Source organism: Hakea prostrata, chromosome 7 (assembly GCF_041222555.1).
Source record: "Hakea prostrata isolate BN-2017 chromosome 7, UWA_Hpros_2, whole genome shotgun sequence".
NCBI lineage: Eukaryota > Viridiplantae > Streptophyta > Magnoliopsida > Proteales > Proteaceae > Hakea > Hakea prostrata.
Window position 1 is genome coordinate 60476147 of NC_142606.1, and position 25970 is coordinate 60502116.

At 36.9% G+C, this 25970-nt stretch overlaps 1 protein-coding gene across 2 annotated transcripts in view; it reads left to right on the top strand.

Moving 5' to 3' along the window:
* Positions 1–25676, top strand: part of LOC149011551 (Metallopeptidase M24 family protein) — a 70940-nt gene extending 45264 nt beyond the window's left edge. The window contains exons 8-16 of one of the 2 annotated variants that reach the window (XM_089163794.1): positions 4370–4412; positions 8802–8885; positions 9481–9522; positions 9699–9769; positions 13259–13312; positions 13395–13506; positions 13616–13687; positions 24061–24204; positions 24870–25676. In XM_089163794.1, coding sequence (XP_089019920.1) covers positions 4370–4412; positions 8802–8885; positions 9481–9522; positions 9699–9769; positions 13259–13312; positions 13395–13506; positions 13616–13687; positions 24061–24204; positions 24870–24971 — 724 coding nt within the window. In that variant the 3' untranslated portion in view covers positions 24972–25676. The remainder of the gene's footprint in view (positions 1–4369; positions 4413–8801; positions 8886–9480; positions 9523–9698; positions 9770–13258; positions 13313–13394; positions 13507–13615; positions 13688–24060; positions 24205–24869) is intronic. The other variant, XM_089163795.1, reaches the window with a different exon arrangement.
* The last annotated feature ends 294 nt before the right edge of the window (positions 25677–25970 follow it).

The window sequence follows — 25970 nt, forward strand, 5'->3', positions numbered from 1 at the left end:
GGGAGATGCTGTTTTGCATGGGAGTTTAGGAGATAATGTAGGCTTTTATTATTTAAGATTATTATGTAAGTAGTAATTTAGTTTGGATGAAATTGTTAAATGTTAAAAGACCTAGTTTTACTGAAATGTGTTTCTTTTATTATTTAAAGCCTAATATTCAGCTTAAGGAAAGGGAAATGAAGATGTGAACTATTAAGTTTTGTATGTGTGCCCGGTCTCTTTTCTCGTCTTCTTATGATTCTTCTACTTCTTCTTTATCGTTCTTTCTTCTTCATTCTGCCCCCATTACATTCTCTATAACCAGAGTGGGTGAAGGGGGCTGCTGTGAAGAGACAAGAGAAGAAAATCAGCCCTGAAAAGAAGAGGGGAAGAGCGAAGTAGAAAGGAAGGACAGCAGAGGCTGTGGACAGAAAAAAAAAAAAAAAAAAAAAAAAAAAGGAAGGGAAAGAAAGAAGAGACAGCAAGTTCTGCCAGACAGAAGTGGAGAGGGGGAGGGGGTTAGCACTTAGCATCACACAGATAATAGAGAAGGGAAGAAGAAGTGGGATTACTTACAAAGAGATGACACTAATGGAGAGAGAGTCATTGGGCAGAAAAAAGAAATACCAAAGATCAAAACTGAAAAATTGAGGAGTACACTTAAAGTAAAGACAATTGGGTTGATTATGACTCATGGACTGTCCTAAAACCCAATTAACATCAAATAACTTAATTAAAATCCAAATAAATCGAATAAAGCCCAACAAAAAGTCAAATAACCCAATCAAGGTTCAAAATCTCGCTTTTGAGGGCAATCTCGCTCTTGAGAAAAATTGAGATCTCGCTTGGGTTGGCAAGAACTCGGGCCAAGATATTGTAAATCTCGAGGGCCCATCTCAGGGGTTGTAAGTGTCAAGTTGGGCTTAGAGTTGATATTTAGCCTATTTTAGGCTTCTAAACACACTGGAGGCCTTAGATTTGTGAGAAATCAACTTTGTGTTATTTCTAACTTGACCCTAAGTTTGAAAATGAGATGCTGCAGAAATGAACATGCAAGGTTGTAAAACATAAAATGTAGAACCTACTCTAGAACATAGAGGTTGTAGCTCTTCCAATGGAGTCTAACATATATTAGAATGACTTTCATAAACTAAGTATTTTATAGTATTTTTAATTTTTAATTTCTTAGAAAATGTACTTTTTAATTCAAATATTTAAAAAATAATTTAATAACAGAAAATTTGAATTTTTTTCCCATGAAAGTGTAGTTCAGACAAAGATGTTAAAAATATGTTTAATCCACACTCAAAGACATAATCTGGAACATAGTATTTTGGAAAAATAAAATTTGGGGGAAAATTTCACATTGCTTGAAGGAACTCCTTCAAATGGCCTTGACTGTTCTTGTTTTGTTGATTTAGATGTGCTTAACCTTGCTTAGGAGTGTTGCCGGTGAAGATGGGCGAGAATCAGGAAAAACATTGGGCCGAAATGAAGGTTCAAGCCCACTGTTGAGATAGGAGGTGAGAGTGAGAGAGAGTCAAGTCGAGATAGTATCTCGCCTTGACTCGAGCGAGATAGGTTAAAAAGATAGTGGGTTGGACCGAGATCTAGGTCGAGCTGGGGTAAGATCTTGGACCTACATCTCGTCTTGCCAGCGTGGAAAATGAGATATCGAGCGAGATCTCGGCTGGATCTCATGAGATCTCTAACCATGAACCCAATATTAGACTAATAAGCTGCACTATGGGTAGTGCCCTGAAACCAATGAACTCTAGCAATCCAATAGTCCCTAAACTCATCATCCATCCGTATAGCTGCTGTGGTAGGAGGATATTTACGCTGGTGCCGACGATAAACTCAAAATGGTGCTCCATAGGATTGATATCCTCATCAGTTTCCTTTTTGAGTGACTAGAGTTCTTTTTTGCATATACTAGCATGTTGTAGATTCCAGTCCTAGAGGCCTCTGTTCATGTTCTTTTCTTTGCTTCTTGCCCTTTTTTTTTTCTTAAAAAAGAAAAAGAGGAAAAAGGTAAGTTTGTAATAGTTGCTTGAATATAATAGATAAAAGTGAAAATGTGTTTTCTCCTATAAGATGCTTGCTACTCTGGTGAAATCACAGCGACTTTTCTGGTGAACCATATAGACTACAGAGGTCTTAGGTGGTGAAGCATTGGTCATGTCTATTACCCCCTCCTTTTCCTCTTCTTCCTTTACCTATACTATTGCTGCATGTCCAATTATCCATGGATTGTGTGGAATGCTATTGCTGTCACTTGGACTGATGTCTGAAGTAGGAAAAGACCTGTCTTTCCATCACAGCTATTAAAGATTCTCCATGTTTTGTCAACAATTACTGTTGATTCCACCAAGGTGCAGCGGGTTGTGGTTCTACACTTGTACTTTCCTTCTTACTTCTGTTGTCATGTTATTATTACATTGACTGTGATTCAACCCTTTGATTGGGCTCAAACTTGATGAGATTGTTCCTTCTTACTTTACATTCCGTTGACTAGAGTTTGAGGCCTGTCAATGTTGCTGATCTGTACTTTTTTTCTTTCTCCTATTTACTAAGGTTTTCTTCTGAGTTTCTATTTTCTGTCTGGTCCTTTTTACTTCTCATCTAACCAGTGGATTATCAAAATTTCTTTGTCACGAGTACATAAGGTTTCTACAAGCCTTTGACCCAATTTTTAGTCTCATTCTGTGGCTGGTTTTCAAGTTATCCCATTTTCTATTTTCTGGCCTATTGATTCCTGCACTAGAAACACTTGATTCTCTGCTGCAACATTTTATGTATACTAATGTATCTGTTGATACTAGCTACTGATACTTGTTGTATTTTGAAGGTATCAATGTGAGATGGCACCAATATGGTTAATAAAAAATGTATTAATATATCCGGTCGATATGTGACCCCATGTTTTATACTTTTCCTTAAGTTTGATATATCTCTTATGAACAATATAACATGATCAACAACTGCAGCATGCTGAGAATCATTAATTTATTTTGCTTTTGCAAAATCAAATTGACTCCTCGCTTCTGCTGACAAAATTAACTTTTGATTTCATCATCATTTGGTGATTAAACAACCTGCGATTAAGGATCAAAATCGGAAATTTTCTGTTAACACATTGAACAAGTTTTTTTTTTTTTTTTTGGGTGTGGTGTGTGTGTGTGTGTGTGTGGGGGGGGGGGAGGGTATTAGTACATGTTAGCATGGTTATCAAAGTGTCTGCCTACTTGGCAAAGTGGTTTTTGAACCGCTTAAATTGTGAGCGCTTAACTAACGGGTTGATTTCTTGCTCTTTTTTTGCTTAGGCACTACTACTTTGCCGCCTTTTGCGCCATATTGCCGCCTAGATGCTAAATCAACTGCTTTTTTCTACATTTTGTAATTTGTGCATATTATTATTATTTTTTTAATCATAATTTATTCTACAATGCCATATATAAATTTAAATATGTGAGCCATTTCAGAATTGAGGTCCAATTTGCAAATGAACTCCGAGTTTCAAAGTGCCTGTCGGCAATAAAATGTGAAGCATGAGCCATATTCAACATTGATAATCAATGAATCATTAAATAAACAATGACTTGGAAATCGGAATAATGAGATCTATTAGTTTATCATGTCAGCACTGTTTGGTTAAAAAAAGGGAAAAATGGATACATCAATTCTGATTCCAATTCGAATATTATTCATGGATATTTAACAAAAAAATCATGTTAAAAATAATTTGTGAAATAATTTCACTAAACTATATATGAATAATATTGTTATTCATAATTGTGATTCTTGAATGTTTTCTTATTTTTATTTTTATGAATGTGATTGTTGAATGTTTGTTTAGTACTTTAGTTTATTATAAAAAGTTTTTGTATTAAAAAGTAGTTTAAAAGTAGTTATATTAAAAAAATTAACTAAACCGCTTTGGTTACTTTATTGCCGCCTATGCGCCGCTTAGTCGCCGAATCGCCTAGATGGAGCCCCAATCGCTTTGGTCGCTTTGCTGCTTTAATAACCATGCATGTTAGACATATCATCGTTTCCACATAATTAATGAAAAATAATTGTCTAAGTGTACTTTGTTATCCTGTATACACCTACTCTTTGTTTATAGTGTCTTATGCTTCAAACTGTGTTTCACGTGTATCCTCAGCATTTCCAAGCATATCTAGTGCCACTCTGACGTAAAATTATCTTTACTTTTTTATACTTTGTTTTACAGCAAGTTCTTTGGTAAAATCTAATTTTAGTTACTAGAACACATCAAACTGGTGTGCTTCTTGTTTTTGTTGTTGACTATCCAGCTTATGTTCTTTTCTAAGCTGTGGTACATATTCTGAAAGAATTATAAATTCATCTAATTTTTCTTCTGCAGTTCTGTTCTACATTATGGGCATGCAGCTGCTCCAAATGAAAAGGTATGCTAGGTTTATTTATCTTGTAATGCTTCATTTTAGGTCATCATCACAATTAATTTCTATGGGCATTATGTACTTTGTCATGTTTTGCTCAAAGTCTTGATGGATTCTTTACCCTTTCTTTTGTGTGTGAGAATTTTCTGAGTTCATGGATATAGAGTATTGTACTCTAGTATGTTCAGCTTTATCAATCATTATTGATCAAGGTGCCATTTTTTAGGTGTTCAATTTAGTAAATTAATCATTGTTGCATAACCTTTGATTTTACTTTTATTTTGTACCTCCTTAATGATGGACTGTTTCAGTTGAATTTTTTAATGAATCTTGTCAAGTGCTTTTACCAATGATTTTCATCTTTTTTTTTTTAAATTCGTAAAAGCTCAACCAAATTAGAATTTGAATCAATCCATTATTTAAACATCCATTGTTCAGAGTCCAATTTGCTTTCCAAGCTGTTTCTTGTGTTGGATTATGATATGAAATTGAAGACCACTGTAACAGATTGAAAGCCTTGTTTGCCTTTACTCCTCTGTTAATTAATGTAATCATCATCTTCTTCTTTTTCTTCTTCTTTCTTTAGTGACAATTGTTTATAAAGTTAGGGCAAGAGCCTCTTACAAAAGGATAACTAGAAGGTCTTCCTTTAATGTACTCAACAGTGGAGTGCAGGCTCTCGTATCTGACATAGAATCTTATTCAAAAATGCCCCCTGATGCATTATGCTTAGCCTAGCTGGCCTGACATGATCCGTTTTGGACCTAGACCAATGGTTGGCCCTAAAACTAGCCTTCTAGTCTTGGAAGGGTTGGAGTTCGTAATGATATTATAAGTAAATTATTTTAAGTTTTTTAATTGCTTGGGTAGATTAGGTAGGAGTATCTTGGTAGCTTTCCCTTCTCAGCATCAGCTTATTATGGTAGTTCCCTTTTTGTTGGCCTCTATTTTAGAGAGGTTTCCATTTTTGTGTAATGCTTATATCCTATTGATTCTTGTAACCATAGGAGGAACTCTTGGTTTTGAAGTTGTAATTATTGAAATTTTCTGCTGAAGCTTGCATAAGTAAGCGTGATTTATCTTGCACTAACTTGGTATCAGAGCAAAGATCATGCATCCAACAGCAACAACAATAAGCGTTTTCCCAACTAAATGGGGTTGGCTACATGGGTTCCTGCCCTCCAATCAGTTTTGTTTAAGGCCTTGCTAGATACGAGGCCTAAGCTATGCATATCCTTTCTCACCACTTCTCTCAATGTTATCTTAAGTTTGTCCCTAACTCTCATAGTTCGTTTAATTTGGATTATATCACTTCTCCGTACAGGGGCATTTAAATGCTTCTATTGAAAGTGGCCGTGCCACCTCAAATGACTTTCTTGTAGCTTATCACTTATGGGAGCAACTCCCAAACCAACTCTAATATGATCATTCCTTATTTTATCCTTCCTAGTTTTGTCACTCATGCATTTTAGCATCCTCATTTCTGCTACACTGAGTTTATCTACTTGATTCTTTTTAATAGCCCAACACTTTGCACCGAACATCCTAGCTGGTTGAACAACAATCTTGCAGAATTTTCCTTTAATTTTTAATGGAATACGTCGATCATATAAAACCCTGGATACACCTCTCCACTTCATCTACCCTATTTTGATTCTTTTGGAAACATCATCCTCTATATCACTTCTTTTATTTATGATTGAACCAAGGTATCTAAAACAATCACTTTGAGGAATCTCCTTATCATCAAATTTCACCACTTCATTGTCTGCCCGATTATGACTAAAGTTACAAACTAGATATTCTATTTTCGTTCTACTTAGTTTAAAGCCTTTTGGATTTGAAGTTGCTCTCCATGATTCTAATTTGATATTAATCCCTACTTGAGTCTCATCTATCAATACAATATCATCAAAGCATACCCCAAGGAACCTTGTCTTGAATGTCTTTGGTTAATTCATCCATTATAAGTGCAAATAGATATGGGCCTAAAGTTGACCCTTGATGTAGCCCAACTATAATTGGGAATTTACTTTGTCCCCCCAATTTACTAGATATGGGCCTAAAGTTTACTTTGTCCCTCCAATGTTTTCACGCTTGTCAATGAACCATCATACATTTCCTTAACTATGTCCACGTATTTATTTGTTACCCTTCTTTTCTTTAGTACTTGCCAAATTAACGCTCTAGAAACTCTATTATAAACTTCTTCTAGGTCAATAAATACTATATGCAAGTCTTTCCTACACTTTTTATACCTTTCCATAAGTCTCCTAATTAGGTAAATAGCCTTTGTCGTAGATTTTCCTTGCATTAACCCAAATTGGATCTCCGTAATTAAGGTTAAGTGTCTCAAATGGGTTTTGATTACTCTCTCCCATAATTCCGTATTATGGCTCATCAGTTTAATGCTCGACTCATTACAACTTTGAATATCTCCTTTATTTTTGTAAATTGGAATCACGATGCTTCTCCTCCATTCATCTGGCATTTTCCGTGTGCTCATAATCTTATTAAATAACTTAGTCAACCAAGCTAGCTTGTGGGTACTAAGCTCTTCTATACTTCTATTGGGATTTCATCAGGGCCTTGTGTCTTGCCTAGTTTCATCCTCCTTAGTGCTTCTTTTACTTAGGACATCAAAATTCTCCGTATATATGTTCGAAAATTGGTGTCTTGGTGGATGGTGTAATCGTCCGACTCACAGATACTTGAAGTGTGCTTGTTTAGTAGACTAGAGAAATAGATTTCTGATCTCTTTTTAGTGTCCTCACCACAAGCTAGTACTTTACCATCTTCACTCTTAATACATCTAACATGGTCAAGATCTCTACTCTTCATATCATATCCCTTATTTTAGCTATCTTATAAATAGATTTTCCCCCTTCCTTAGTGCCTAACTTATTATATAACTCTTCATACTTCTTCTCCTTGCTTTTCCACAATTTTCTTAGCTTCATTTCTAGCCAACCTATATCTTTGAAGATCTTCAACATCCTTAGTCCTTTGCTATTTCTTAAAACTATATTTTTTATTCCTAATGGCAGCTTGAACCTCACTATCCTGCCATCAGGTCTCTCTATAAGAATGAAGCTTTCTTTTTTATTCACCTAGGACATCTTTAGCCACCTCTTTTATACATGTAGCCATCATACATCGCATTAGTGCCCCCCTCAAAATCCCACTTTCTTTGTTTGACTTTTCATTAGTGAAGGATTTCAAGCATTCTCCTTTAAAGTTCTACCATCTTATCCTAGGATAGTTAACCTTGCACCTTTTATGAGTTTTTGAGGTTAGACACATATCCAAAACCAAAAGTCTATGTTTTACAGTTTCCCCTGGTATCACCTTGTAATCCTTGCACAACAATCTATCAATCCTTCTAGTTAGGAAGAAATCTTTTTGGCTTCTATGATGTTCACTTTTGAAGGTAATTAAATGCTCCTCTCTTTTTGAAGCAGAGATCCTGCATCCCTCCCTATTAATTTTCTCTGCACTTATTCTTCTCTCTAGCTTCTATCTTCTATTACTGTCATAAAAAAAAAAAAAAAAAAAAAGGGCGTACCCAGTGCCGAAGCTCCCACACTGTGGGGTCTGGGGAAGGGACTTTCTAGGCAGCCTTACCCTTGCTTTGTAGGAAGGCTGCTTCGAACCCGCGACCTCCAACGCACAATGGAGAGACTCCACCATTGCGCCAAGCCCACCCTTCATTACTGTCGTGTAAAAAGAAAGAAAAATAAAATAAAATAAAATAAAAAACTCTTTTCATTTCCAACAAAATCCCTTTGTCGCTTCTTCCCCCAAATCTTGGTCCTTTTGCACTCATTGAGATCCAAACATTTGTGTTCTAGTTGTTCCATCCTTGTGATTCCGACCAAAGCATCCTTGAAACCCCAACTTAGACCCTACTCATTAGTACCACCCTCTCGTAAGCATATCTTACTTTTTTGAGAAATTTGCATTATTAGCACATGTTGACAATAGTGTTATACATAGCTTTAGAGTACTGCATAAAAAAGCAAAACTATGTTAGAATGTAGCTTATTAATTTAAGTGAAATTACTTGACAGCTCTAGGGAAATGAGAAGTTTGGAAGTGGTCATTGTTTGACAATCTTTTTTTTCTTCTTTTTCTTGGGTATTTTTAAATATGCGTGTAGTATTAGTTTAGAACTTTTCCTTTCATTATTTGAAAATATTCATTTGATCCAATGGGTAGGCTTAATATTTTATGTCTAGTTTTGCTCGTTGTTAAATTTTTATTTGATGCAAGACTAGGCTTTGAGTTACTAGATACAATCTTTCTATTGGGAAAAGCGGAAAAATTAATTATTGGAAACAATCTACTCAAACATGTTCTTGTACAATTTGTGTTCCTCATACCTTTTTGGGGCAGATTTTAGAAGATGGAGACATGGCATTGCTGGATATGGGAGCTGAATACCACTTTTATGGTTCTGACATAACATGTTCATTCCCTGTGAGTATACAAATATACAAGTTTTCTTTTCTGAGCATAAAACATTAGCCTTCGTTTCTTTTGCATTGTTGCCCCTTTAAATGTCTTAGCTTGCACAAATGAAGCAATCTTTTGCGGCATGGTCGGAGAACTCTTGAGATCTCACGGAAATCTAGCGAGATATCTCTCATTTTCCATTTAGCAGGATGAGATGATATGGTTAGCACATAGGGTCTCAAGTCTCGACTCTCAAATTGTAGCTTTGTTGATTGGATTATCCTTTGAAGTTTGTAATTTGAATTATGGACATGTATAATTTATTAGACTTGTTTGAATTTTGAACTTTGGGCATTGATTTAAGAGTATATGATGTGAAAGCATTTTAAGGTTTTTCTTCAGTATAATGTTTTCCGGTTTGTGGTCTGCAGCATGGTTCAAGAACTCGCAAGATCTCGCTGAGTTCTCGTGAGATATCTCCTTTTTCCTTTGAAAATTTGAGAAAAGATAGAATGCGAAAGAAAAATGTTCATGCGCGATTGTTATCGTCATCATTTACTTACATTTTTTATTTTTTATTTTTTAATTTTCAAACTTGCATATTTGTGCACCATTGCAGGTTAATGGAAAGTTTACAAATGATCAATGCCTTATTTACAATGTAAGTGCACTATTTTCTGAAAATAGTTGTGAAGAATCGGGTTTGTTTTTATTGTTTTTTGGAATTCTGGGCATGCTCTAATCTCTTTCAGGTTCTGTGTTGTTTATTGGGTTCTACTCTTCCAGTCCAATTTATGAACTTCTTGTTTTAGTAAGACTTGAATGTTTTTCTTACAGGCTGTTCTTGAGGCTCACAATGCTGTCATATCTGCAATGAAACCTGGAGTAAGCTGGGTAGATATGCATAAGTAAGGGCGCCTTCAAATTATTTGTCTGCCTTTTCTTTTGTGTTTCTATTGGCTCTTACCTTCTGTCTCTATATTTGGCAATGTACTCCTTTTGTGGTGTACTGGGTGTGTTTGAACAAGAGAAGTGAAAGAATATTCGAAGAGATAGCATGCTGCTGCCTAGCTATGTCATGATGGGTACCATTTTAAATCTGTTGAGTTCCCCTAGGGAATTATGGATCTTGCTTAAGTGTGGTTTAAGTGGAGTTTCCAAATGTTTTGGTGGAGGACATACATGTGTCATTATACATATCTTATCTATATAATTTGGAGATTTAAAATTTGAATATGTCAGTAAAATTATCCATGCTATAGCATGTTGTCCTTTCTTGGTCATGGTTGTCAAAGCTTCCTCCTAGGCGTACCTAGGCGCCTAGGCCCATGTTTGGATCAAGGCAACTTGGTGTTGCTTTGTCGCCTTGATTTTCATTGCCCATTGTCCATGATTTCCAAAGCGGTTTTTCAACTGCCTTATTTGCCACTGCTTTGTTGATATGCAAATTTTCAACTGCTTTTTTGCCTAATTGCTACTGCTTTGTCACCTTGTGTGCCTAATTGCCCCCTAGATGCCAAAGTGGTCGCTTTGTTGACATTTTGTACATAATAATATTTTTTTTTTTTTTTTTCAATTAAATCTTATTCTACAAAACCATATACAAATTTAATAGTTAGTCATTTCGAAATCTGGAATCAATGAATCATTAGATGGACAAGGCACTTATTTGGCATCACATTATCATAGAAGTAAGTAAAAATTTGAAATTACTACTTTTATTTGATATAGTTCATAATTATATGTTATGATGCTTGACGAGGTGAACTTATGTTTGTGTTTTTTTTGGATAATCTTTCATAATTATGATTCTTGATTGCTTGTTTTTTTTGGATGTATGTGATTTTTGAATGTTTGTTTTGCTTATTATAGTAAAAATTTATTAGTTTATTGAAAAATTTTGATCCAACCACTTTGGTCACCTAGACGCCGCTTTTTCGCCTAATCGCCTAGACAGAGCCCCAACTGCCTTGCCGCCTTGGCAACCATGCCTCTGTTGCCGTGTTGCCTTGACAACCATGCTTTTGGTAGCCTATCCTATTTAACTACCAATTGGGACGTTAACTAGAGTCACATGAGATTGTTGGGCCTATCTTTTATTGACTAGGGTTTTCACTATTTGGCTTCTCTGATGACACTGTTGGTCTCTTATGATTCACAAAATATCAATTTGTGTACACTACCAGTGTTTGGAATATCTTATTCTTGGTAGTCATACATTCATTTGATAGAACTAGTAATGTACCCAAATTTCCTCAAGGGGCGGCAAATCCAAATAGTTTGTATTGTCCAAGTTCACAAACTACTTGGTATTCGGGTTATTGATGGAGTCATACTGGGATGAGTACCACTAGCAAAACCTTCCAGAAGGCTCTCCGACCCGTTCTCTTTACCAACTGAGCTCTTAGTAGCTTAAGCAGCACATACAGCAATCAAATGAGCTTGATCTCACTGCAGATGAAGCTGGAATAAGGAGAATTGATAACTTAAAAGAAAAAGCTGGTGGTAACTCTAGTTTTGCCTTCTAGGGCTTATCAACATCTCCAGTCCTTAAATTCATTTCTTTGAGCATTTGTTTGAAGATTAGAACCAGTGAGTATGCTATGTGAGATATTATACATAGTATGGCCTCCTTGGAACCCTTCTACTTTTTTAGGGTTCCAAAAAGACATGAAGACAGAAAACTGAGCTTGGTCAACGCTCAAACTAGAGAACCAAGCTTTTATATCAAGTTAGAAGTGACAACTAGATCAGTTCAAGCCAAGGAACAAGAAGAGTTTGCAGCCAGCAAGAGAAGAAGAAGAGAAGTTAATAGAACTAATTGTCTCCTATTTCTTTAACAATCTCTGTGATATTACATGGGCCTCCATCGGGAGTTAAAAATGAAAAGGGAAAAATACAGCATTCTAAGATTTATATTGACATAGTCACAAAAGTAACCTTCAGACCAAGGACCAAGATCTTGGTTTTGAGACTGGTTTTGGCTAGTCTAGAAACTGAGAAATGGCCGTCTTAGTGGGTTTTAGGGCCCCGGTTGGGCTGAAACTTGGTATTTAGCCTATTTAAGGCCTTTTGAACACATTGGTAGCCTTAGATTTGTGAGAAAATAAACCTAAGTATGTCTTCTAAGTTGATCTTGTGTAAAACCGAAATGCTGTGAAATGCAAGGTTAGACAACATGTAATGTAGATATATCAAGTAATTTATGTTATCAATTATAAAGTATCAAATACATTACACATCAAACTATCAAAGAACTTAAATGTCTTCAAAATTTTACAACCATAAGAAGTTTTAGAATTTTAGTAAGTCATAAATCATAATCCATTAATTCACAATCACAGGAGTACAAGAAAGCAAGAGTATCACTCAACATCAATTGATTTCGAACGGTGGCCACATATGACTCCCAAGTCAACTCATCATTGCAGTATGTCACATATCGGTTTAAATGTCACATTAAATTTTTTTTTCCATGAAAGTGTAGATCAAAGCTAGTAGATCAGCATATATTTATACTAGAATCACACACCATTGTAGAATATTCTAGTTGAAAAAAATTCAAATTTGGGGGAAAATCTTACTTTTGTTGAAGATCTAGTTGAAATAGGCTTGGATGATGATAATCTAATGTTGTAGATGTGTTAAGGATGTTTAGAAGTTGAATCCCCAACAAATTCCGGCCAAAAATCAAGTTTCCGGCAAGTTTTGAGGGTTGCAGTGAGAGAGAGGCGAGATATGCCTCTCTTGAGCGAGATAGGGGGTTTTAAAATCCCCTAAAATGGTGGTTGGACCAGAGATGATGAGATTTCACCAAGAAATGGCGAGATCTCCCACCTCTCAGATCTCTTCTCTTCTCTTCTCTCCTCTCGTCTCGCTATCTCAAAATAGCGATATGTTATCGAAACTTGTAGAAACTTGGGACTTTTAAAAACAATCCATGGTTTCGTCTTGGTTTCTTGGGAAGCCAACCCATCTCATATGAAACTTGAACCATGTATAAGGTAAATTCTAATTAGATCTGTTTGTTATATTTTTGGGGAAGAAAAATGCAAACTCTTGCAAGTACTTGAGAAAATTCTTGTAGCTGTTACTCGAAAGAGTTCACCCTGATTTCTAGTATAGTGGCTTATCTTTGTAAATAATTTCTGTAATACCATATGAAGTATTTGAAATTACTGTGGGAGACAGGCCCCATAATGTGGTTAATGAACTGCATGGATGTGTTCTCATATTGGATTGGCTAGCTGAATGTCAATTTTGTGACTTTGTTTGCTACCAATGTGTCTTGTATTGGTTACCAAGGTGAATGATTAAATTTTAAACAATTTGAATTTGAAAAATAGTTCACGAATTAAAGTTTTTTCTTTGTTTACATTTGAATTTTTTACTTGCAGATTAGCTGAGAAAGTTACTCTTGAATCACTGAAGAAAGGGGGCATCATTGTTAGGTATTTACATCTGTGCTTATGTTTTTGAACAAGAAAATGGCTACCATTAATAGTGGGTAATTATTTACTTTGTGGGTTTCAGTTCTAGTGATATTGATGAAATGATGATTGAAAGATTGGGTGCTGTCTTCATGCCTCATGGTCTGGGGCATTTCTTGGGCATTGACACCCATGATCCAGGAGGCTATGCTAAGGTCTGATCAATTTAGCTAGATAAACCTCCTCTCTGGATACATGAGTCTTATTTCTATGTACATTGAAATCTTCATTTTTTTAATCGGAATTGGAATTTTGCATGTGTAGCAGGGAATGGAGAGGTCCAAAGAACCAGGATTAAAATCGCTGCGTACAGTTAGAGAACTCCAAGAGGGCATGGTTTGTTATATTTCTTTTAGTTTCAAACTACATCTTAATAGTAGGCCTCCTTAGATTTGTTTTCTAAGACTGGTATAGCATCTGTTTGGAGAGAAAATTCTTAGACAGACCCAACTACTTGAAAATCTAAAAGAACATGGAAGGGTGTAAAAATTAGTAGGGACATACTACTTGAGACATTACATTCCTAGAAATGAATAAGCTCTTATCTACTTGGGTTTTAAATTTCTTTTGTTTTTATATTAGTTTTGGAATTATCTAATGAAGAAAAACAATCAGCTAAAGAAACCAAGGTATCCCAGCAACTTGTATTTACAGTAGGCTACTGTATTAATTAGAAAAGGGCACCGTCCTTGGTTGAAATCCAAAATACCAAATTAATTTTCAGTTGGACAATCTCTCTTCTAAGAAAGTACTTTTATACCATTACTATTATTTTTATGGGCTGGGGGGGGGGGGAATTGGGACAAACCCTCCCACATAAGGTGAGATTTGGCCCTGAATCACTGCTATTGAGTTGCTGGAGATTTTACCACTAAGCCGAGGGCATGATGTAGGCTCATCACCAAATTGGGCTTCTTTTCTTAGGAAGAACTTTATGGTTGGGTTCTATAGGAACCTTTTTATGGGTATAAACTATGGGTACTTAGGTTGTGAATGGAATTAGGTATTTTTATTTCCAGAATTAGTTTTTATTTTGTGTTCTAAACTAAAACGGTTTGGCTGGTTTTTGAACCAGTGTGTCAATTTATTTGGAATGTTCTCTTTGTAGCTAAAGGAATATTCTCTTTTATGTTGTAATTAACCATGTTATTTTTGGATAACATAATTGACTATGTTTTGTGTCCAGTTTGAGTCCTAATGAACTCAAAAAAAGTGACACTTTTGAAGAGAAGACACCACCTTGAAGAAAAATGGTGACATACATACCCTTTAGTTGATGCTGAATGGCCAAAAAAATTACAGTTAAGTGCTAGGGGTCAATCTTTGTTCAAGCTCATTTATTAACCTGGGCATAGCAGCTAAGCAAACACTTAAGGAGGAAGAGAAAAGGCAGAAGCTTGGGGCGTAAGAGTTGCTAGATGGGATTTGGAGCCCAGAAGAGGCGTAGGCATCTGATTGATTAGGATGGCAGCAACAAGGGAGCATTGGACCTAAAGTTCTTAGGAACATACATTCCAATGTGAATCCCCTAGTGACCTTGAACAAGTGACAGTTCTTTGTCTAAACCACCCCATTTTGTTGACGGTTCTTTGTCTAATGAGCTGTGTAGGCATGCTTTTAATGTGGTAAGTAGCAACAAGAAAAACATTAGCCCAGAAAACTTTTGGAACATGCATGCCAAGCAAGAGGCTTGATGCGACTTCAAAGAGATGTCTATTTTTACTTTCAGCCCCATTTTGTTGGAGTGTATCAACACAAGCAACTGATGCAAAATACCCTCAACGGTATAAAATTGTTATAATTCCCCATACATGTACTCACTACCCTTATTAGACCTGACATTCTGAACTGGAGCGTTGAACTGCGTGCGAATTTATTGTTAGAAGTGGGTAAAGGCAGCATGCACATCACTCTTTTGTTTCAATAAAAAGGTCCAGGTGGACCAAGAATGGTCATCGACAAATGACACAAAATGACGATAACCCATCAAAGAAGTGGTAGGATCAGGTCCCCAAATGTCTGAGTGCACAATATGAAAAGGAGTATTAGATCTATTACCATGATAAGGATATGATGGATCACGATGTTTAGTGAAAATACATGGTTCACACTTATGTGTGAGAAGATGGAAAATATGTAAACTAATGAGTTAAGTGTTTACTCGTAACAGCAAAAAGAAAAGGGTGCCCCACCACTTTTTCCATAACATAACAGACTCTAAAGACCTACTGTTATTCCTCCCACATACATAAGACTGAGCAGTGGATAAAGGAGATGACTAGGTCTAAAAATATACAGGTCTTTTTCTTCACGTCCCTTCTGATAACCCTCTTCGTCATGAGATCCTGGAAAAGACAAAAGAAGTGAAAAAGTGACAACAATTCAAGGATTTTGTTAGCTGACTGATTTGATAACAGGTTGGTGGCAAAGTTAGGTATATGAGGACATCAGTGAGGTATATCAAAGAATTAACTTTAACACTCCCCTTACCAGAGATAAGAGGAAAGAGAATCATTAGTGACTCTAACCTTATGTCTTCGACAACAGATGGAACAGTTACTGTAACACTGAGACATCCTGATGTAACTGGCCCAGGCCACATAAAATCCATTGAGATTTGGACCACAAACCAGGCCCATTGGCCCGCCAAGGTGCTGGCCGAATTCTGTCCGGGGGTATTTTGGTAATTTGACCTCTCTTTTGGAGCCCTATTTAGGGCTAGTCAAATGGAGACTACTGTCAAGAGTCCATATCTACTTTTATTGTTGAATTTGGTTTTGTTTTGGTCTAGTTATTGAAGAGTCCCAGTCTGGGTAGGAGTCCCAGTTAGAGTGGGATTCCCTTAGTTAGAATCCACTCCTTTCAAGGATTCTAGATCTACTTTTATTTTATAATTTGGACCATTCCTTGATGAGTTGTGATAGAGTCCTTGTTGGAGTGAGAGTCCATGAGTAGGAGTCCCCAGTTGGAATTCAATTTTCAAGTAGGACTCCTTCTGGAAGTTGGTTACTTATTTTTGCGAGTTTGAGTCTAGCTGTTTTATTTAAGTATTTTGAGTTGTAAATGGAATCCCATCCAAATTGGATTTCTTAAGTTGAGTTCAAGCTTGTTTCTTTTTCTAGAGTCCTAGGTTTATTTTCCTTCAATGTAAGGCTATAAAGAGAACCACCCCCTCACGTGAAACTCAGATTATGATGAATAACCAAATCAGCATTGAAGGAAGACTTGGAGTTGTGGGAGAGAGCCCCCGACCTGGGTTTTGAGTGTTCGACAATTTTCTGCAAACTCCAGCTTTCATCTTCATCTTCTTGACTTCTTCATCCTTCCGGCAGTCAGAGAAGTCACCAAAGTTCAGAACCAGTTTGGAGGATCACCTTTCCCATCAAGGAAGCCCATCCCCTACCCCTTCCCCAACCCTAATTACCCTTCCAAGCCCTAAAAGCATAACCCTAATTCTCTTATCATCTTTTTCTATTTTTCTGGAAATTTTCTGCAATTTTCGGACTTTTTCTGAGACCTAAAATTCAAGTTCAGATCTACGGCATTCTAACCGTCAGATCTCTCCCAAACTTTAGGTACATCATTCCCCTAACCCTAGTGACATTCCCTCCCAATTTCAGCCCAATCCAAACCCTAGTCTAACCCTAATCCTAGTTCTGCTGAAACTCTTTAACTCCCAAACCCCTCAACCAAACCCTAAACCCTTTTAGGATTAGCTTCTTCTACTCCTCCACCTTCCCTCCAAATCCTAACCCTAACTACGAGTCCTAAGCCAAGTAAGAAACCTAGTTTTGAACCCTAGCTTTGGGAATTAATTCTGAAATTACAAAATATTAAAATAGAATTGATTCTCTCAAGTTTCAACCCTAATACAGCCTGGTCGAACCCTATCTTCCCCACAAAACCATTCCCTCTTAACCCTAGACCCAAGGTTTGGAAGTCAAACAAGCCCTTCCACAAGCATATTTGGGCATGTCCGCAGCTGTCCATTGAGAATTGACTATGATCAGACCTGAAATAGTGAGATTTAACCCTAATGGTACTGCTGGTTCAATTTGAGAGGATCTTGAAGACTGCCCCAGACACTAGTTACATCACATACCCATCATATGATTTGATGTACTTGTCAATGACCCACGTATATGCTAAAAGAAAGGCAGTGCAGAACTGTATAGCAGAGATTGAGGAAGTCAACCATGGTGAAGCGTCAATGCAAAATATCATCCCATGAAGGCCTGCAATATCCTTAGGAATGAGAGAGTTAGAATCAACAGATGTATAACCTCAAGTGTCACTCTCAGATGCTACTGTGTGAACCCGAGTTGATCCCCCTCTCATTTCACCTTGCCCACCTGAGATAGTGCCTCAAGAAGATTGTGCATGAAGGCACCAGCTCCTATAGTTGTGCAGTCAGATTCTCCATAATAGTCACATTTGAACTTGTCCCTGTGATCTCCTTGGGCTGGTCCTTGGCTCCCCCCTCACTTTGCCCCTTCTTTGTGAGAAGTAGTGACAAGAGCACTCTAGAGATGGAGGATGTTCATAGAAAGGGTCTTGGTTTCTGAATTCCCTAAGAATTACAGCCATGGTTATTAAAGCGGCAAAGTGATTGGGGCTCCGTCTTGGCAATTAGGTGACTAAGCACTTAGTCGCTTAGGTAGCAATAAAGTGACCAAAGCGGTTTAGTCAATAATTTTAATATAGCTACTTTTAAACTACTTTTTAATACAAAATCTTTTTATAATAAACTAAAGTACTAAACAAACATTCAACAATCACATTCATAAAAGTTAAAATAAAAATAAAAAATAAAAAACATTCAAGAATCACAATTATGAAAAATTATCCAAAAAAAGAATAAAAACATAACTTCATCTCATCAAGCATCATAAGATTCATAACAATAATTATGTAGTATGTACTATATCAGTAATCAATGTGAAAAATGAAAGTAGTAATTTTACATTCTTACTTACCTCTATGATAGTGTGACACCAAATAAGTGTCTTGTACTCTTGTGCATAGATTAGTAATCAGAATTGATGTATCCAATTTTCCCTTTTTTTAACCAAACAGTGCTGACATGATAAATTAATAGATCTCATTATTCCGAAGACAGGATATCTAGTAGATCGAAGACAAAATATCTAGTTTGTAACTTTAGTCATGATCGGGCAGATGATGAAGTGGTGATACTTGACGATAAAGAGATTCCTCAGAGTGATTGTTTTAGGTACCTAGGTTCAATCATAAGTAAAAGAGGTGATTTAGAAGATGAGGTTTCCCAAAGAATTAAAATAGGGTGGATGAAGTGGAGAGGTGCATCCGGGGTCTTATGTGATCGGCATATTCCATTAAAGCTTAAAGGAAAATTTTATAGGACCGTTGTCCGACCAGCTATGATGTATGGTGCAGAGTGTTGGGCTGTTAAAAAGAATCATATAGATAAACTCAGTGTAGCAGAAATGAGAATGCTAAGATGGATGAGTGGCAAAACTAGGATGGATAAGATAAGAAACGATCATATTAGAGTTGGTCTGGGAGTTGCTCCCATAAGTGATAAGCTTAGAGAAAGTCGTTTGAGGTGGCACGGCCACGTTCAACGGAGACCTGTAAATGCTCCTGTTCGGAGAAGTGATATAATCCATATTGAAGGAACTAGAAGAGCTAGGGGTAGACCTAAGATAACCTTAGGAGAAGTGGTGAGAAAGGATATGTATAGCTTAGGCCTTGTATCTAGCATGGCCTTGAACAGAACCGATTGGAGGGCAAGAATCCATGTAGCCGACCCCATTTAGTTGGGAAAAGGCTTATTGTTGTTGTTGTTGTTGTTGTTGTATTCCGATTTCCAAGTCATTGTTTATTTAATGATTCATTGATTATCAATGTTGAATATGGCTCGTGCTTCACATTCTGTTGCCGACAGGCACTTTGGGCCTCGGAGTTCATTTTCAAATTGGCCTCGATTCCGAAATGGCTCTCATATTTAAATTTATATACGGCATTGTAGAATAAATTATGATTAAAAAAAAAAAAAGAAAAAATAATATGCACAAATAACAAAATGTAAAAAAAATGCTGATTTAGCATCTAGGCGGCAATATGACACAAAAAGCAGCAAAGCGGTAGTACCTAAGCAAAAAAGCGGCAAGAAATCAGACCGTTAGTTAAGCGGCAACAATTTAAGCGGTTTAAAAACCGGTTTGCCGCCTAGGCGGATGCTTTGATAACTATGATTACAGCCAAATAGATTCAGCCCACCAAGTAAAAGTGAGAACTCTATCCATCTCAAGAGTCTTATAAACCTTAGCCTCATCTGCAGCATCAGTAAGATCGATAGCGGTCAATATTGTAGTAGTCAAAAGATTCTTGGTTGCCTTGCTTCCGAGGGACACATTCTGAAGAAGCTGATATATTTCTGCACAGTTACCCAGTCTGTCATATGTCCTACGAAGACCCCCATATTTCCTTAGCGGTCTCTTTCTGCATGAATCTTCTGGCATCTCTGGTTTCATGGAGAAATGAGCCAGGCTATTACAATAGAATTTTCAGTTTCCCATTTTAGATATGTGAGAAGGGACCAATCCAGATGGTTGCTATTATCCAATTTAACAAGAAAATCTGGATATTACAGCTCTCATAGCCAGAACCAATAGGGTTGGAACCCCCAAGGTACTTGTAAGAGGGGTACTGTTACAAACTTCAGACTTCTCATGATGGTAACACACCAAACAACAAGAGGACCTTCAGAGAACTGGGGAGAAAACTCAACCCAGAAAACAGAGGAGAACCCAAAAAGCAAAACTCAAGAGTGACAAGACCATTTGCAGCTCCAAGATTAGTTTAGAAACATCAAATACCCATACAAGGTGTAAGAATCATCTTATAACGTTCAGTTACCAGCTGAGTCAAGTAAACTCAGCCAAGGAAGACCAAAGAAACAGAGCTCATGGTATCTGTGCAGCAGAAAAAACATTGAAATGAAGGGTAATTTTCATTTGGACCAATGAGGTTTGATCCAAGTCATTTTTAGTCCAAAGAAAGTGACGTTTTGCATTTGCCTCCCTTGTGTTATTTAAAAAGACCAATTAAGGACGTATTGTCCTTTTTATGACCAAAATACCTTTATAAACTTCCAAGTTTATTTCTTTAACTTCCACCCTTAGATTGTTGTCATGTATTAATAGGTGGATCCACTGGTGGGCACTGGTGGGAGTTAAAAAAGCAGGGGTATATTTGTAAATATAATTTTTTAATTTACATTATAGGATTTTTAGTTTTTGAACTACGATTACAATTTCAACTTCCTCACTGAAATCCCTTCCCATCTGGTGGAACCCTAACTTCAATTAAGGGGTAAGCAGCAGCAGCACATCGCTTGACTGGTAGATTTTCTTCTGAATCCGCTGGTCTTCTCCTGCAAAACAAGATAAAGAAGAAGAACCCAATAACAAATACAGCTATTGAAACAAGAACCAACACCACATCATTGGCAATTATATGAGCATGCCTTAAAGACCTATGATGAGTTTTGAGGATACCATGGCCGACTCGGCAATCCTCTTGGACTCGGATGTCAAGGACACAAGTTCCTTTGACGAGTTGTGGGTTAGATAGAGAGATTCGGGCATTGGGCAAAGGGACGAGAGATACATGGGATTCCAATCTTGTTGGTTCCGAAGTCATGGGTACCTGGTCAAATGATCTGGTTTATGTGAAGTCTCTGAGGATCAAGGTCTTGCATCCAGTTCTTTCTGTCAGGTGGATGATAGTCTGACCCAGGCCAGAGTCATGTTGCAGTCCACTGAGAAGCTTCTTCTGGGTGGAGATCGCCTTTTGATGCTGTACCTGTTTGGAGACTTGGCCACCCATTATCTAAAATTACTAGAGTAGAAATATTTCTCCAATTTCTGGTTCTTTGATCTTCTGATATGGGATAGGATGAGAAGAAGAAAGGTGGAGCTATGTGGTTTTAATGGAAGACATGAAGTCATAATGAGGAAAACAATTACTGATTTGATTTATTCATAAATGGAGGACACGTTTTCTCTGTTTGCCACCAATTATCTAGAATGACTAGAGAAGAAAAATATCTCCAATTTCTGGTTCTTCAATCTTCTGCTTTGCAATGTGTTGCTGCTGCTTATCCCTTAATTGAAGTTAGGTTTCTATCGAGATGGGAAGGGATTTCAGTGAGAGGAGTTGAAATTGTAAATTCAAAGACTAAAAATCTTAGAACGTAAAATAAAAAATTTATATTTACATATGTACGCTTGCCGTTGGATCCACTTATTAATTCATGACAAGCATCTAACTATAGCGGTTGAAGAAATAAAATTGAAAGTTTATAAGGGCATTTTGGTCATAGAAATGACAATATATACTTAATTGGTTTTTTTGGATACTATAGGGGAGGCAAATGCAAAACGCCACTTTTTTTGGAGTAGAAATTACTTGGATTAAACCTCAGAGGTTCCAAATGAAATTTACCCTACATATGAATTTTCTGATCAAACCATTTCCAGTTGCCAGGAGACTTAGGGCTTTAAGAAAACACCCTAGGTGATTCAAATGTGCCTATCCTGATGCCATTTCGAGGTGGAAGCTGAAGGAGCTACCAAACAACAACCAGAAGTAGTAAAAATTATTTGAGGCATCATAAAGTTTACTATTATGCTTCAATAAAAAAAGTTGTAAGTGGATCAGAAATAGTCATCCAAAAAAGAAACAAAATAGCAGCATCCAGAAAAGTGGGTAAAGGATCAGTCGAAGATGCTCGCTTTGGCAGAGCTTGTTTATCCAAGGTATATCTTCTTTCTCTGCTCTAATATTCTTCTTTTCTTCCTTCTATTCTGTTCTCACCATTTCTTCTGGTCTTTTCTGTTTTGTGTCTCTGAATCTCTTATTTTCTTCTTTGATTTTTTTTCCCTCTCTGGGTTGTCTGTCGCAATGCAAAGCTGCTTCTTTTTTTATGCTTCTGGCTCCCTCTCTCAAACCTCGTCTCTTCTTGTTCTTTTCTCTCTCTCTTTCTTTTTCTTTTGCTGCTTCTGTGCTTCACGTTCTCTGTTTCCTTCTTTTGTTTTGTTTTGTTTTGTTTTATTTCCTCTTGATTCTGGACTGCATCTCTTTTACTGTGCTCTTCTTCTCTTGTCCTTTTTTTTTTTTTGGTTTTCCATTTTCTGGTTGCTGCAGGAATTCAAATTTTATTTTTTTCACTTTTCTTTTTCTGGTTGCTGCCGGAATGGAAGCAGGAGTCTTGAATTGCAGGAAGAAGTAAAAAATTGCTGGGGGTTTGTCAAGTGGGAACCTATGCAGGGTCTTTTCTTTTCTTTTTTTTTTTTTTTTTTTTTTTTTTTTTTGGGGGGGGGGGGGGGCGACAGCTGTAATGCAGGAAGAGAATCAATGGAGGGGGGGGGGATAAGGGAAGAGGAAGGTTGTAGGGCTGTAATTTTTGGCTCTGATACTATATGATATATGCATAATATGGGGCTGCAATGGGAGAATTAGAGGAATAGGGAGGGGAAGAAGGGGGAAGTAGACCAAGGGAAAGGAAATCTCTCAATAACAAATATGACTCTTCAATCAATTCAATCTGAAAATTTTATCCTAATACAATCTATTTGAAGGAAAAAACACAAACCTAGTTGAAATCAAAATCCAACTCACTCTTATGTAGGAATAAAACAAATAAAAGACTAAAATTAAAACTGAAATGATAGATTCTTGTGGGCACTACCTCATTGAATTGGCTCTTTTGGGATTGGACCAGATCCAATTGGACCAGTCTGAAACTGCGTCAATGTGAGTGCAATGTTTACTGTATTAACCTGCACAGTTACTCAAGTAATAACCATAAAAAGAATTGGGAAAAATCATGACGGAAGACATTAAATCGTGGCCTGCTGAGTTGCATCTGAAACTTGAATCAGGTGTGTTGAAGGCAGCCATGTTTCATGGGATAGTTTCCTTTCTCTGGAGCTCCTTGACATTAGAAACACTCTAATGAACAGTTTATTATTTCTAAGAGATCATGCATTATTTTGGGTCATGAATCAAGTGACCTGGTGACACTTGAGTGACTGCTTCTCATTATCATGCAACTTGCGAGGTTGGCTAGCTTTTTTTTGCATTTGGTTTCACAAGCTCTTAGTGATGTACAATCCCATTAACACTTGACTGCTTCTCATTGTCATGTAACTTGCAAGGTTAACTAGCATTTTTGTTGCATTTGGTTTCACAGGTTCTTAGTGATGTACAATCCCATAAGAAATGGTGTCTATGAAAATGGGCTGGAAGACTTCTGAAGTTTCTAGTCTCCCACTTATTATATTGACTTAATGATAGATGTGGAAATTGACACATTCTAGATCAGAGCATTGTTCCTACCTTTAATATCCCTACACTGGCATCTAGAAAGTAACCATTAAACTATATGCCAGCATGAGATCTTGTATGCTAGGAACTAAATGGAGAAACTAGCAACCGAGAATCTGTTGGATAAGAGACAATCTTTCTTAGTTCAAAAGTAAAGCAGGATATGTGGGCAGTAGAACTATAGTTATTAAGCATTAAATTCCTTGACCAGTAGTATGTATTTTTGTTGTAGTGCCTAATCATCTCCTCTTTCCCATTAAATTTTGCTAGCACTTTATTGAACAGCACATCATACAATGTTGGCAAGACGCTAAGGTTGGAATTTTGTATTATAGGTAATAACAGTTGAGCCTGGATGCTACTTCATTGATGCCTTATTGGTTCCAGCGATGGGGAATCCAAAGACATCAAAGTTCTTTAATCCTGAAGTGATTACCAGATTCAGAGGCTTTGGTGGCGTCCGGATAGAAAGTGATGTGGTATGTTCTGCATAGCCCTAGTTTGGCAGAAAATCTCATATAAATCACCAACCTTATCCAGATAATCTGTATATAATGGTTACGGGAAAAAAAATCTGTCCAGGAGAGTGGCCTATGCTAGCACTTCCTCTCCTCATATGAAAAGGCACATTCTCCCCTTCTTCACACAGAGAGAGAGAGAGAGAGAGAGATGGAAGTGCTAACTAGACCAATATCAGTCCATTTCTGACAAGGAAATGGACCATCCATTTCCTTATAGATGTGTGGCATGTGTTCCAACATCACATCACATCAAAAGGTTGAGGTCCATCTACAAGTCACATCATTTTTTTTTTTAAATTAATCATAACTTTTTTATGTGACTTATAAATGGATTTCAACCATTTGATGTGATGTTGGGACACATGTCATACATCTACAAGGAAATGGATTGTCAGAAATGGACTAGATAAATTTCCATGCTAACTTGGGCCATTCCTAGACATAAAACTACTTGTCATGTTTAACTCAACTGTTAAGGATTTCATTTACTGTATGATGGAAGCTGTAGTGGTGTGCTTTCTGGTATAAATAATTTGGAACGACAGTAGGCTTTATCCACAAATCAAGTATATCTGGCTGGTTGTAAGTATTTGTTTTTTAACACTGTTTTATGGTGTTCGTAGCATGTTACATCAAATAGTTGCAAGAATCTTACGAAGGTTCCCCGGGAGATACGGGACATTGAAGCGGTGATGGCAGGTGCACCGTGGCCACCGAACAAATAAATCTGTTAATGCTGAAGCATAACCAGAGAAGGAAAGTGTCATGACAACCACTGATTTACCCCTTCTTGAGAGCAATATGCAGCGAAAATGAGGCTTCTACCTATCCTGTTTTGGCCCCTTGCTCTTGTGTTTGTTGTCAACGTGGTTTCTTTTCTACTTGTGTTATCTTTCACATTAATAAATGTTCCTGACATAATTATACTCCATAATTGCTTGGTATGACTCCATGAAAGACGCCTTGTATCTTTGCAAGGTTCTTATCTGTCGTGATAAAGAGTGTGGACTCCCCTTCAGTATTTTTCCTTCTAATCTGTTTTGGTGAATGAGGTATAAGGATAGAATTTATTAATTCACTTTTTTTTTTTTTTGATGATAAAAGTGAAGGTTGGATTAAAGATTTAAGCAGAGGTTACATCTAGTGTGAGACATAGTGTCTATATAATTAGACCCTATGTGTCCAGTTGTCAGGCTGAGAAGCCAATCTCTTGTTGTGTCCTGTCTTAGATTACAAACTTCTAGTTTTGATGTGATTGGTATCATCATCGCTAGCAAAGGAAAAAGGGTAGGTGATACTTGTGATATCTCCCCGCCTTTAGTTAGGTGTTTGTTTAGAGTTTGATCACACCAAATGTACCGTAGTTGTACATTGGTTTGAATCGCTCTTTTTATTACAATCCAAATTGTTTCTAATAAAAACTTCAAAAGATGTCCTGGTTGTGCCCTGCCTTGTTGTAGATCCTTGACGATTCCATTTTCAAGTAGTCCTACGCTCCATCTGTCTCCTTGTGACTCAGAAGATATACCTGCACATAAGAGTGTTGGTAAGTTTCCAAAATTTGTTTGTGACATTAAGCAAATAAGGCAGCTGGTCGACAAATTAATATCATTATTTGTTATCTTCTCTAAGTGATTTGGATAAATTTTTTGGTCCTTAATCCATATATTTACATCATTTAATAGTTGGATTGGGTTAATGTTTTTATTATTCATGAGTTTTGC